Here is a 15,329-nt window from a genome sequence, read left to right on the forward strand (position 1 = left end):
AACTCATGTGTGTGAGAATGCTCCATGACTGTAAGCCTAACAACTCCTGACATGTCAGAAATAGAAGTGCTGTCTAGTAGATATGAAAGACTCCTTTTTCCAATTTTACAACTCTTGACATGTCAGAAATAGAAGTGCTGTCTAGTAGATATGAAAGACTCCTTTTTCCAATTTTACAACTCTGTTATTGATACTACAGATGAGACGTGAGCGTCTTCCATGCATATTTTTTTCCTCTAATACTTCTACAATAGCTAACTGGTTATAAAACTAGACTTTTTAAACCAGTGAATTATTTATTCAAACAGATAAAATCTATTTATTAATGTGTTCATCAGAGATCCATTTTGTATAAATTGTGACATTTTCCCCAAACAATAACGTCTTAGAGTATAACTTGCATTCTGGGATTTATATTCTTGTGACTCTATATTAATGTCTGCCTAAGTTGATTACATTTCTTCTTTTTTTTTAAGGTAAAGTGCAAGTTAAGAGTTCAGACATACAAGTTGGAGACCTCATCATAGTGGAAAAGGTTGATACTTTTTAAATATATTTTAGAGACTAAAGATTATTAACATGCTAATTATCTTCTGAAGAAAAGTATATTGAGGTACTTATCTATGAACTACTAACTAGCTAGTATATTAGTTCAAGTCTTATTTGAGCATCTTCAAGGAAGTCTATTTTTGGATTAATTATAAGCTTAATTGAATGTAAGCATTTATATTTCATGCTTAAATTTATCAAGTGAAGGGAGTACACTTACTGAATTAAATTCTCTGGCTTGTGCTGTGGTGAATGTTCTAAGCTGTCTGATTACTGATACCTTTCTTCTGATGCTCAAATCAGTGTTTTTCTATGTCTGAAGCCTTCAAGAATAGGTTTTATTTATATATAAAAATATATTTACATTATGTAATTATAATATGTATATAATACTATATAATATATATAATTAAATAATATAAAAGTTTATATATTTTTAAAAAGGAGAAAAGCTTTCCAGTTTGATTGCAAATGGTGAGTGAGAGCTGTGACTTTTTTCCCCCTCTATGTTAGTATTATTTGGAAATAATCCTAACATTTGGAAAACTGGAATTACTTTGGGGATCAATCTGTCTTGTATGAGGTATGTCATTAGCATCTATTTCAGCATTGTTTGCAGCAGCTTACAGATCATATGTTGTGACTACCTGAAGTTTCTAATGAAAAAAAGTAATGTTTAAGGATTTAGGGAAATAATGAATAGAGTTCTTTTTGATGAAGATTTTACTCAGGTATCTCAGTAAGATGCATATAATTGTTTGAATGTTGTATGTCAGCTTCAAGCTTCCTCCTGCACCAGGAGCGTTTTTTTTCCTTTTGGCCTAGCTGGGGGTACCTGCAGACTAATGAAATTAAGTGTTTTCTGGTTCTATTGAGAAGTGTATTTTGTTGGAGCAAGCAGTTTTCAATTTCAGAGTATGACTCTTCAGCCAAAGAACCGGTCAGGAGTGAAATGTTCAATTGCTCACTCTAATGGCAAAGGAACAAGTTAACATTGTATTTGACTGGAAGATGCATCAACAGCGTTTCTGCAGTGAAATTAATGACTCATTTGAGCTGAAGATCCATATGTTAACTAGTGACTGCATCACAAATACTAACAACTTAAGTGAAAGGCTTTTCTATATTTAAACCTTGAATATCCTCCGATTATTGTCTTTTTTTTTTTTTTTTAAAAAGGCCTGACTAATTTCAGAGCAGCTCTAAGTGACTGCAATGTGCTTAAAACCGTTTAGTTCCAAGTAATATGTCTATTGTTTCAACCGAAAATTTTGTAATGCACTAATGCCAGGGCAGGAAGAAAATACTGCCTGCTTTTAAAAGCTAAAAAAGATTTGTATACGTTAGCTGAAAAACGGTCCCCTGCCTTGAACAGACACGCTGCTTCCTAGATGTTATCTTTGGCTTGTGTTAAGATACATTTTTAGTTTCCAAAGCACAGGTGTGCGTAGTGTTCCTAAATAAGACAACTGAAGGGATGAGTTGATGAGTTCAGATATTTTTATTTAGACACTGTAGCTTATTGACAGTTTGGAATTTTGGAGATGTGAAGAGGGCATGAAACTTAATAACACATTTAGTTAATTAATAATAACACATTTACTTAATAACATTTAATAATAACACATAATAGTGTTTTAAAACATGTGGAACAGTAATGCTTTAGCTTAAAACTTCGAGAGCTTTTCTTGGAGCTGTAAAGGGACACAACTGTTTTTTCTTAATCTCAGGTGTAAAGTGAAATTAATCCAATATTTGTAAGGATTGGAGTTAATGCTAGCATGCAATATTGCACAGCATGCAGATGCAAGAAGACAACTGGGAAGTGTCTCTTCCATTTATAACTCAGAAGCAAGCAGGAATATTTTAGTCAATGAGAAAAGTACATGGTTCATTACATGAATGGAGAAGAGAGGACAATAAATGCAAAATTCTGAGGGTCTGTAGCTATGGGCAGTTGTAGGGGAATTGGAAGACTGACTAGGGAGCTGGCGAAGCTTATGTAAATAAAAATTTCATGAGAACAACATGAGAAAAAATGAAAAAGTAATTTGAAAGCTATTAGAAATGGTATTTTTCAAGTGAATATTGTAGCCTGTGTTGCAGAGAAGTACAGATGTGTGTGTGGGTTTTGTTTTCCAACCTGGCTAGTATTTCTGGATGGCATGGAGTTAGCCATGGGAACCCAGAAGCTGGGGAAGTACTTACCTTGTGTTGACCATTGTCTTGCCATAGTTAGATCTCTAGGAATGAATCTGTAAGTCTGCAGCATAGACAAACACTGAGAGAAGTGGAAGCCCTCCTTTCCTGGAGCTCTAATTCTGCCCAGACTTAAACAAAAGAATGTATTCAAATCATTTTCATGACTTATTCAAATTTCATGTATATCCATAAACATTTCTAACTCCATCTCCATGGTAATTGAGATTACATAGTTTCCTCATGGGTTTCTGAATGCTTGCAGTTGTATGTGTTGTCATTTTAACTTGTTCCACTTTGATAAATATGACATGAGAGGGCTAACATGATTGACATATTGCTGCTGTTTGTCTGTGACAATGTACAACAGAACTTAATTTTCTCCATAATGAGGTATTAAAGATTTTTGTAGCATACTTGCCATCTGTTTCTGTGTAGTCACTCTTTTACAGTGACTAGGTGCATCTTTGCAGGGGGGATCATTGTCAGCAGTAATAGTGACAGTGGTTTTTGGTATCTAGTACTCCTGCAGTACCTTTCTGCCCACTTCCAAAATATGAAAAACCTGATGAAAAACAGGATGTCAATCTTAAATACTGTTGTGGTTTTGGATGCATTTTTTTGGTATTAAAACGTGAAAATGAGTACATGACTAATTTGATCGCAGTCTACAACTTCCTCAAGGGGGGTAGCAGGGGGGGAGGCACCAATCTCCTCTCTGGTGACCGGTGATAGGACGTGAGGAAAAGGAATGAAGCTGCATCAGGGGAGGTTCAGTTTGGACATTAGGAAGAGGTTCTTCACTGAGAGGGTGGTCGCTCACTGGAACAGGCTCCCCAGGGAAGTGGTCACGGCACCAAGCCTGTCAGGGTTCAAGAAGTGTCTGGCCAATCCTCTTAATCAAATGGTTTTGTTTTAGGTAGTCCTGCAAGGAGCAGGGAGTTGGACTCAATGATCCTTATGGGTCTCTTCCAACTTGAGATATTCTATGATTCTTCCCAATTTTGTCAGGCATAAAGACTTGAATCTTGGATAGCAAGTACCAAGTGAATGTTTCATTTACTGAATCTGAAACATGTTCTCTGTGGAAGTCAGTAATGATTTGTAAAAACCTGATACCTCATTTGGATTATTAAAACTTATATTTAATTCAGCATTAGACTGTTATTTTTGCAAAATTTTGGGGTGTTGGTCAAGTCTTTTAGCTTGTTTACAAGTAACTGGAAGTTTGTAGGCATGAAGCCAGTAACTTGAAACTTGTGTAATGGATTTATGTCAGAGCTGGCAGGGAAGCTGCAAAAATTTATAGCTAATCTATGTGAAGACTGGATATCTGTTTAATTGTTATTGTCATTTAAGGAACGATTTATTTAACTTTGAAGTTGCATTTTCCCTTTCCTCTTTTTTTTCTTTCCTCTAATAGGTGCATAATAATATACATTAAGGTTGATGTTTTTACTGCAATTTTTTCCAAATCTGAATATGAGATATTCCCGGTTGAATCTGGCCTCACAATGGATAATAAATTTCACTACATGTTTAATTATTTTCTGTTAAGGCAAGATTCCAAAAAATGCTGCACTAGCTGCAGTTGCAGCTGAGCAGCCTCTTCAAGGTGAATACTGTTGACATATAGACAAGCACATGAATTTTTAACTCTTTGTGCTTTGCTGCAAATCAGGAAGTATCCATGCATGCAAATGCATGATTTTAAGGTATGAGGAGGGTTTTTTGCTAACTGCATAGGATTTTTAGGTAAACCAGAACATGTGTCTATTTTCTAGTGTTTCCAAATCTGCTTGTTTTCCAAGTATCTTATTTGCTTGAGATAGTACCATCTCTGTAGCCCTGCATGGCCCCTCTATACTGAACTTCCCATCAATAGAGAATAGTTGCTGTTGCTTCCAGTTCCACTTCTGAATCAGTGTCCTTGAGAGTATGTTACAGGGAGTGGCAAGAGGTACCTGCCTCCCAGAGATTTAGAGAGTTTAGATCATCTTATTTTGAAAGCTGAGCCCATATAGTACAAAATCTGGCAGTTGACTCTGACAGATCTATTCAGATCACACTATTCCAAATGGCACTGTTGTGGCTGCATGCTGATCTCGGGAAGGTTTCTTTGGAGTAATGGAAAACTTTGCCTACAGTATCCAGGATCTTTTGTGGTCAGAAATAATACTGCTATATGAGTGTGGCTTCTCGAGAACTAAGGCAAATGTTAGAGTACAGCATTATATATGGGGAAGAAGCACCAGCATCTTCAGTGGTGTTGTCTGGTGTAAATACATTTATTCTCTGTTATGAGTGAGACAACGTGAATTTTTTCGCTCTCTGAACTGATTTTTATGGATAGTCAGGCATCGTATTTTGAAGGTCCCCCACACTAATTGTCATACAAAGCAGCATTTAATTATCTTGACGGATGTATTTTGAGCTTTTTCATTGGAGGGGACTATGAGTGTACATACTTCTAAGATTTTTCTTTTGACATGCAGTGATGAAGGGGAAGTGCTGCCTTCAAAAAAGTAAAAGGTGGAGGGTTAAAAATGAGAAACTACATGCCTGGTTTCAAATCAAACCAGTTTAAGAATGCTGTGTTTCTTTCTGTTCATGACAGTGTTGTGTCCTTAAATGTTGAGATGGAGGACTGGCTTGACTCAAATGAACAAAAATACCCCTCTGTGTTTGTGTTGATTCTTCTAGGAGTTTTTTTAATGTGTTTGCTGGTGCTGTGGTCTGGGCTATTGCCTAGATTCCTGTTGGGATGAGTATGTTCAGAGCTGCTATATGTTGAATGGACTTGAATTTCATGTAAAGATAATTTTGAACCCATTAGGTTTTTCTTTGATAGTTACATCTTTGTAATAACCTATAGAATTTGTATCTTCCACTTTGATACAGTGAATCAAAGTATTGTGACTAGAATTATCCTTATAAAATTTACAGGTGGGATTCTGTATGCTGTGTTCAGTACATGAGAATGTCTTAAGCAAGACATTGCTTAATGTCTTGAAGTTTTCAGGTTAGCTTGACCTCATCTTCATTGCTGTTTCTTCTGTATGAAATAACTAATAGTTTTCTGTAGCTGGTAGTTTATGCACAAAATAGAGCCACAATTGAATTATTATTGCTGTATTAATTTTGCAGATTGATTATAATTGAAGTGTGAAATAGGGAATAATTGTGTAGTTTTGAAACGCTTATATACTGAACATGCTTCTTAACTTCTTATGTTGAGTAAATTCAGTCAGTTTTTTTAAGGCTGAAATCTGAGGTTCATGTATGCCATGTCAGCTATATTTATTTTCTTTTCCACTCACAGACTTGAGCCCTTAAAAAATAAAAGATGAGCCTTAGGTATTCAGTGGCTTTCAAGGCAATATCAACCAAGTATAACTGGAAAACCTGAAATTTATTCTCAAATGGAGGTGCTTTTTATGTGCAAAATATTTGTGCGTTATATCCTCTTAACAAGTAATCTGAAATGAATATTAAGAAATATTTTTTAGCATGAAACTAGTAAAGCCATTGCTAATAATCCACTGAGATTTCTTAATTCTAATTACAGGTAGTCTGTAAATGAAACGCAAATGAATCTTTGTATTTAGCTTCAGTATCAAACAGTACAGCATGTGGCATACTGGACATAAGTTGTGATGGAAGAAACTGCAATTCAGTATGGTGTCTTTTCTCATTGCTCTGTCCACTGTTCACTCTGGTACTTGTCAGCTTAGTCTGTCGCTTTTTTCTTTTCCAGTCCTGTATCTCTTTCAGGTTTTGATATGTTGGTAATTTTTACTTCCCCCAGTTTTTCATTCTTAAACCCTCTGTTGGCAATGTGTAACTGGTGCTGGCAGATGCCTTGTGAACAAGTGATGGGAGAGTTAAGGATTTGGGTAGTCACGTAGCAGATAGCGTATGTGAGGGAGGGTGATATTGTTGATTTTGTTTAATCTGTGAAAGCTTAGATTGGCCTTTCTGTGGTCAACCAAAAATTGAAAATGTGATTTGAAACAGATAGTTCTGTGCTTGGAAGAGAAATGGCAGAACAGATGTGCAGATGCATCTGGCTGTGCATACGGCTCTATGCCTTAGATCATGAGAAAGAAATTCTATTCATTTTTGTCTTTGTAAAGGAGAGGTTTATAGGTATGTGAAATAGGAAAATGCTGTTCTCTGACTTGCTGTTTCCTCTGTGTATGTTTGTGTGTGTTGGGAGAGAGGAGAATATTTGGTATACATAATGTTTGCAACTTGGATGCCAAGACAGATGTTTTAAATTTCACTGTTTTTTCTATTATATATGCTAACGGAGTGTCAGAGTTTTGCTCAGTGAAATTATTTTTTAAAGTATTTCAATTAGACATTTATATTCTCGAACTACTGTTTTCAGTCAAGAAAATGCAAATCTGTTGTAGTTCCTCAGGTATTTATGATTCACTTATAAAGAGCATCTGAAAGGATTAGCAGTTGTTTGCTTATTGTATAATTTTTTGAAAATATTGATTTCTGAATTGCAAATGCTGAATGTAAAGTACTGTGAGAAATCCTATTTTAATTGAGTTTCAATCCAAGTGTGACCTTTTGGTGATAGATCTTACTGGACATTTGATTGGAATTCACTTTTTTTTCCTACTTACAAAAAATATACCTTTTTTCCCCTCTCTTCAGAATCAACGAATCCCATCTGACATGGTGTTTCTCAGAACATCGGAAAAAACTGGTATGTTTTGATAACTCAGATTGGTTATGTGATAAGTTTGTGGTTTGGTAAAATTTTAGATTGTGCATTGTGGCCAATTTGAAGTGGTCGAATAGATTGATGGTAGGAGATCTATCTTCATCAGATTAATGGGAGGGGGTCCATATGTGAGAAATACTGTATGCGTGGACTGTAAAACAGGAGAAATCTTAGTGTGAAAGTGAGACCTTTATAGATATGTTCCTCTAAATAGATGACTCTTATGAATTGTTATAACAAAATGTTTAGGTGAAGCAAATATTAAGACTACTTTATATTTAAAAGACTGTACTTGTTTAATATGACTTGACAGTATTTTAAATGATTTACGACTAATCATTATCTTGCAACACACATTTAAATGTCATCTGATTATATTTCAGTTATTAAAGTGAAAAGAACTGAAATCTGAACCTACTAATATGGGATTAAAATAATTTTTAAAGAAAACCTATTACAATGATCTAAAAATCTAAAATAAGTGAATTTTTTTACTTAAAAATAATACTGCCTTTTTGGTCAGTCAAAAAGAAAAACCCAATAATTTTCTTGAGCGAGAGAAAGAAAATGACTTCTTGTTAGCTCTATTTCTCTTCACATGGTGATAGAGAAGTACTCTTAATCTTTGAGAAACAAATATCTCCTTTATAGGAACCCTATAAATTATAGCTGTTTTGATTAAAGTTTAGAAATTACTACTGGATGCCCCTCATATAACTCAAATGAGTTTTCCTTCTTTATATTACCATTTCTCTTCAGATCCTGAAGAACTGTCTGATATTTGTCAGACAGCACTAAATTTCACAAAGCTAATAGCTGTGATATTGGTAAACCCTGTATTAGTGGCACTTGGTAATTCACTGTGGCACCGGAGTTCTATCATATATTTCACATAAAAGGCTAAATTTGCAGAGATCATTTGCAAGAGAAAACAAAAATATTTCTGATAGCCTACAGAACACTACTAGAGCTATATATTTGCTAAAAGAAGAAGAAATTACCGTATAGTTACTGTTCTTGCTAATGACTTTCAAATGCTGATTAGATGCACTGGATCATCTATAACTGGTCTGGGCTGACAAAGTTTCTTAGTAGTCTGTACATAATCTCTATCTTGGTTAACCACCCTCTGGTTCAGGATACATGGGCTTTTCTTTTTATTCCCTCCCACAGTACCAAATTTTATTAAAATGCATAATGCTTCTGACAACTCAAATCTCTTGGATCCAGCATGATTATAAAAGGATTGATAATGTTTCTTTTTGGGCTACTCGCAATGTCGTCTTTTCCTACTGACCCAAAAACTGTTTCAGCTGAAATCACAGCTCCTGGAAAAGTAGAAAGTTGGAGGATTTCTGCACCTGTAGAAGTAGTACTTTAAACTAGGCCACTTGCATGCAATGTGTAAGTGGTAGAAGGTCAATGTGTGTTGATCCAAAATTTTCCTAGCCTTTACTAGCTGTGTTGGATTAGGTGTTATATATCTAAGGCATTTGGAAGCAATCATCATCCACTCCAGCAGGGGTATGTATCAGTTGTAATTTCTTTGTGTTGTGCGCACAGTAGAAATGTGTAGGGAACTCAATATGTAGCATTGTGCAGTGTTTGCTGTTGTAGGAGCACCAAGAACTGTTTGTCTGGTGAGAGTTAGCTTGCTGTCCTTAATTAGGATCCTCGCAGTAGTTCACATCAGATGCATTGTCACTGTTGGAATAAATGAACAAGAACAAGATGAGCCAGTTGCCTGGCTTGCAACAAAACAAGTTCTTAAATTATATATTTTGCATATCTGCAGAATAGCATGTTTCCCTCCCTGTTAATTCTTAAATTCCTGGATTCTGTTTGTGAGGTTATAAGACACTGTGTAGTCTCCCTTCCCTTGTAGTACTATTAGTTGAAGGATGGGGCACAGGTATGGTTGTCAATGAACAATACAGGCCAGAAATGCATCTGCACAGGATACTTCTGTGTCTTGATTGGAATATATATGAATAGTAAATCTTGAAGGACCACAGTTAATATAAGTTAAACTACCTCTTTGTCAAGATATATATGGGGGGAGGGGAGCAGAGTGAATCCCTATGTCAGAAATGTGTGAAGAAAAACATTTTTGAAAGTAGAATTCATCAAGTCTACTTCAGTGTTCAGTGTTTCAGTCTACTTCAGTCAGCTTTCTTAGAATGTCATAGTTAAAATTTTCCTGCAAGAAGCTCCATTAATTTGCTATCTAGAAAATAAAGCTACTTATTTTAAGTTTGTCATGTTGTAACAATAGACTTTCCATAATTGATATTTAAAAAATGCTTGTGAGCACTTTGAAAGCGTTGTGTACCTACTACGTACTATACCTTCATTATAATGTAAAGTGAGTAAAGAACAAATTGAGTGAAATCTTCCCAGAATTCTGATATAAATTATTTTATGTACACTTCTGCTACACATGGAATGTGATTTGTAACATTGAAAATGCACTCTCTATAAGCATGCAACGGGTTACCTAGTTATATTGGTGTTGCACTTCTTCAAAAACAAAAAAACTCACCAAAAAAATAATCCCCTGAACTTCAAGCATATGGCAGTAATTGTTTTTTGACTAAAGAGTGAAAAATTATATCTGTAATTGTTTTTTCCTGGATGTTGACTGATTTATGGTTTAATTTATAGTTGACACTTTACTTTGTAAAACACATTAGTTTTTGCATGTTGTTATGTTCTATATGTAATTTTATTTTTTCTTCTGTGTAATAAAACAGTTTAACTTGTTTCTATAAATCTATAGAGTAAAGTGAAGAGTTTGAACTAATCTTAAAATCCAACCCACCCTGTAAGCTGCTTCTTGGGGCAAAGTACTATTTTCCAACTTCAATATTTACACTACATATTAATGTAGTCTGCAGCACTGCAATATCCTTTCAGTCAAAAAAGAAGCGGTTTGAGTTATAAATGGGTAGTTTACAAAGTTCAACCTAATGTAATAGGCTTCTTTTCACACAATTGTAGTACCATGGAAGAAATGAGACAGTGGTGTGTGCTTGTTTTCCTTCCATTCCACTTCCCACCCATCCCCCAAATGCACTTTTAGGAATGTTGAGGTTTTTAGGATACTTCTAACTCTACATACAAAAGCTGAATTTCAGGGAATCAAGATTATTTTGATAAAACTGAATTCTTATTAGATGTCTTTTTTTTTTTCTCTTTACTTTGTCAGATACGTTGTCTTTTAGATAGAATGATAGCTTCATATAATCTGATATAATGTCTTGATGCTAATTGTGTACATGTATCTAATTTCTAAGATTCCTATGTTTTTTAATCAGACTTTTCTAAAAGTTAGTCTAAAGACTAATGTAGTTGGGTCTTTGTTTTGTATTCATGTTTGACAGTCCGTAACATTGGTATTCCTCTCTTTCATGAATGGAGGCAGCTAGATGGCTGAGTTTAGAGTTGGGATTACTTCCTGGGTGGATGGAGCAGGTGGAAATCACTCCTCAGATGTGAATTCTTTGCTACTGTCACACTCCTCATGTAACAGAGGTTTCCACAAGATCTTAATTGGCTTCCAAAATAAATAAAAAAAAAAAAAAGAAAGAAAAAAATTAAGAGCAAAAAACTCTGGAATAATATTTTGGGTTTATATATATTTAAAAAGGGGGGGGGGGGAAGATTAAGGCTGAATCTTGGTTTTGCTCATTACATATGGCAGAGATGACAGGCAATTTGGAAGATTTGTCCCATTTATCAGCCTTCCACCAGATTAAAGGAAATGTTCATGCTGAGCCGGCTGCAAAAGATGGTTTAAAGGTTATTTCATTTGGTGTATAAGCAGGCATCATGCCAAAAACAGCTGACTTACCTTCGTGGAAAGCTGTTAAGCAAATGTAGGCAAGATCTGTGTTACACCAATGCAAAGCTCCCTTACTGAAATTAGGCTAGACTCTTAGTGGCCCTTAACATAGTTTTCAGGTTCTTTTTTAAATTGCTTGGCATGCTCTCTATGTTCAAAAGCCAGACAGGGCATTCCAGACATCATCGTATAACTTTATAATTGTCCACAGGAACTGCCAACTGAAGTGGGTGTAAATGACTTCAGCATTATGGGAGGAGTATTATCAAAGATACTGTTTGTAAAAGACAGAAGAAAAATTTCAAAGATAAACTCTTTCTTTCTCTAAGCTAAAATTCTTGTCCTCCACTGTGGTTGTGCCTCGGTTCAGTGACTGGCTTCTGATCTAGGTCAGGTATTCCTGTGCTAACACACTGTTCTGACATGAACTGGAACTGGTCCTTCATGAAAAATCTGGTGCATGTCTTTATAAGACTTGGTATCTCTGGAATATTTGTGCTCTGTTAACTTTCAAATGTGAAATTTTGAGAGCAACACAAATTTGATAGGGTGATTACAGTGTCAGAAAAGAATGAATGAAGCTTAATTTTTTTTTCCTTCAAACTTTTCATTTACCCACCTCCAGTAACCTCAGATTCTTATTATTCATGGGGCAAAAGCTGGCATATGAGTGGCTGGTTCTGAGCTAAGCACATGTTGATTTTTGCTATCAATTTTTGCTAGGTCCTAGAACAGATGAGTGCTGAGCTAACAGCCTGGCTTTTCTCTTGTTCATGTGGCTCTTTCATCCTCTCATTTTTCACAGAAATGCAATGAACTTCATATCCTTGAGATCTTTGGTCTGCCATACTTGGTTGAAATTGGCTACAAGTTGGGAGAAAAATGGCATGGCAGAATGGAAATAGGGCTAAATGGGCTATTTGCTAAAGCTTCTGCAGCTGAAAGAGCCAAAGGATAACTACTTTTTGGGCTTGTGACATGCTCCATAGATGCTAGGACTACGAAGAATTGTTTGTATTCTGTACTACTGCTAATTATTTAGGCCTATGACAGACTAATCACAACACTGTTATACTGTTTTTTGTTAGTGGCTTTTTAGGAGGATAAGAATTGATTAATCTTAGTTAAACACTTCTTTTTGTTCCTGAGGTTCCCCTTGTCACAGATAATGCTTTGTTGATGGTATGAAAAGTAGAGCTGGGTTTTCTCTTCAGCCTTTTCTGGTAGAAACTGAACTTCCAAAGGGTAAAGTGGAAGTGCTTTTACTGGTCTACTTCAACTTTCCTGACCATGGTATTTGAACCTTGTACATCTGTCTCTTGCACAGAGTTAGAATTTTTGGCAGATACTTGATTCTATGTAGAGTAACGGCCACTGCTTCTGGAAAAAAGTAGTTTTCCCAAGAGACAGAGTACTGCATTAAGATATTCCTCTTCTAACAAACTTGTAAAAGTGTGTAAAAACTGTAAAGGTAGAAGTCTAGTAAAATAAGGTCCACAAATGCATTTTAATACATCAGCTGCTGTAGACTTCTCAGCAGCTACCAAATTGGCAAAAGATATTTTTTTTTTTTATTGTTAGAGGTGATACTTTAGAGAGAGCAACTCCCACTGGCTGATCAGTTCCACTGCTGTCAAGCATGCTGTCATGCACAAATCATCATAAAGACATACAATAACAAAATTGTTTTAAATCCAGTATGTGGTAATTTACTGGTGTGGACATTCCGAAATACTGTATGTCTACCACTACAGCTGTGCAATGGAAGCAATAGGGACATGGGAAATCATTTACAAATTCTCTCAATCCTTTGATTGTGAGGAACCTTTAATTCCTTGCAAGGTAATGCTGGTTGCACAATTGTTACATCTGGTATTTTTCAGGCCTGCATTACATTGTTTTGGTCTTACCTATGTGAGTACTTTAGATGGTATCTCAGAATCACAGAATGGTTGAGGTTGGAAGGAATCTCCAGATATCATCTGGTCCAACACCCCTGCTCAGGGCCACCTAGAGCTGGTTGCCCAGGACCATGTCCAGACAGCTTTTGAATATCTCCAAGGAGGGAAATTCCCCAGCTTCTCTGGGCAAGCTGTGCCAGTGCTCGGTTATCCTCACAGTTAAAAAGTAGTAATTCTTGTTTCTTGATGTTCAGAGGGAATCTCCTGTGTTTCAGTTTGTGCCCATTGCCTCTTGTCCTGTCTCACTGGGCAACACTGAAAAGAGCCTGGCTCGGTCTTTGCACCCTTCCTCCAGGTATTTATAGACATTAATAGGATGCTCCCTGAGCCTTGTCTTCACCAGGCTGAGCAGTCCCAGCTCTCTCAGACTTTCCTCATATGTGAGATGCTCCAGTCCATCATCTTCGTGGCCCTCTGTTGGAACTTCTCCAGTATCACTCTTGCGCCCATATCACTCTTGTACTGGGGAGCCCAGAACTGGACACAGGACTCCAGGTGTTGGCCTCACCAGTGCTGAGCAGAGGTGGAGAAGCACCTCCCTCAGCCTGCTGGTGATACTTTGCCTAATGCAGCCCAGGATACCGGTAGCCTTCTGCCACGAGGGCACATTGCTGGCTCATGTTCAACCTGGTGTCCACCAGGATCCTCAGGTCCTTTTCAGCCAAGCTGCTTTCAGCTGGGTGGTCCCAGCATATACTGGTGTGTGGGGTTATTTCTCGCCAGGTGCAGGATTTTGCACCATTTCTTGTTGAACTTTGAGGTTCTTGTCAGCCCGTTTCGCCAGCCTGTTGAGGTCCTTCTGGACATCCCCCATTGCATACATAGATCAGTTTCTTGAATTTCACTTATGAAACTGCTTAAAAAATGGTATATTTACTCAGGCATAAATTACTAGTCGCAAACGTGTTTATATTTTTCAGAATTATAACAAAAAGAGCAATCTCACTTGTATTAAAATTTGTAGTTAGGAGTTTTCAGGATTCTTTAGTTGTAATTACTTTGACAACAATGGTATGAGTAAAATGTGGGAATAAAACAGGAAAATAATTTTTCTTTTGAGGCTTTCTAGCAATTCATTTCTGTAGCAATGTAACTGCCTCAGATGTGATAGTTTTTTAAAATTTTAGCCATTTTACTGGCATAAACTATGCAATGCAAGTACAGGCTAGGTCATCATTCATATAGCTTGATTTGCTGTTGGAAGGAGCTCTGAGTAAACTAGTAAAGGCTTACTCCAGAGTCTACTTTCTCAAACAAAGTCCACTAATTTAAGAAAAGAGTTATTCTGAAAATTATGAATTCTTAAAGCATTTCTACACAGAAAGAGAGCATTGTGCTGGCAAGTATGTTTTACTTGTTTAAAAGGTCTAGTTTTGTAGGTCTGAAAATGCAAGTATTAGTGGAACATTTGTGTCTTAATATGAAACCCCAAATAACTGCAAGTAAAAATATAATAAAGGTGATGCAAGTAGTATTTATTTATTATGGACAGTTAGGAATAAGTGTTCTACAAACAACTTAATTGTCTGGATCCCAGCCTGTTCTGGAACTTCAGATATTTGAAAATCAAACAAGAGGAAAAAATGTCAGTTTGGAATTCAGTTGCACAACTGATGTCACTTTTTATCTCTTTATAAAACCAACTACTGCAGAATAATAAGGCTGAAGGAGTTGCATTTGTCACACATTCTGGAATTTTCTATTATGTTTAGAAAACAAGCGTTATAAAACCTACCTGTCTGGGAACTAAAATGCTTTGAAAATCTATTGCTATGGAGAATGATAAATGACTAGAGTTAAGTTTTGCACATACGGCCAGATAAAAGTTTATCTTCAGGGCATGAGTAGCTGCCAACAATCTGTCCAAACTATTTTAATCTCTTTCTATACTTCAGTTCCTATTCTGTTTTTAACATTTGATTTAACTCAGGCTTGAAATGTTTTGGTATCTACTTCAAGCCAGTGAGTAATACTGATTCTATGTGATCAGCTACTTGTTTAAGATATAGTCAGATAGTGTGAGTGTTATGTGGTG

At 36.1% G+C, this 15,329-nt stretch overlaps 1 protein-coding gene across 8 annotated transcripts in view; it reads left to right on the forward strand.

The window, feature by feature from the left end:
- The window catches only part of ATP9B (ATPase phospholipid transporting 9B (putative)), a 173,382-nt gene that overhangs the window by 44,486 nt on the left and 113,567 nt on the right, over positions 1 to 15,329 (forward strand). For all 8 annotated transcript variants that reach the window (XM_075142839.1, XM_075142840.1, XM_075142844.1 and 5 more), the window contains 2 exons: positions 477 to 535; positions 7,420 to 7,471. In XM_075142839.1, coding sequence (XP_074998940.1) covers positions 477 to 535; positions 7,420 to 7,471 — 111 coding nt within the window. The remainder of the gene's footprint in view (positions 1 to 476; positions 536 to 7,419; positions 7,472 to 15,329) is intronic.

Source organism: Calonectris borealis, chromosome 2 (assembly GCF_964195595.1).
Source record: "Calonectris borealis chromosome 2, bCalBor7.hap1.2, whole genome shotgun sequence".
Lineage (NCBI taxonomy): Eukaryota > Metazoa > Chordata > Aves > Procellariiformes > Procellariidae > Calonectris > Calonectris borealis.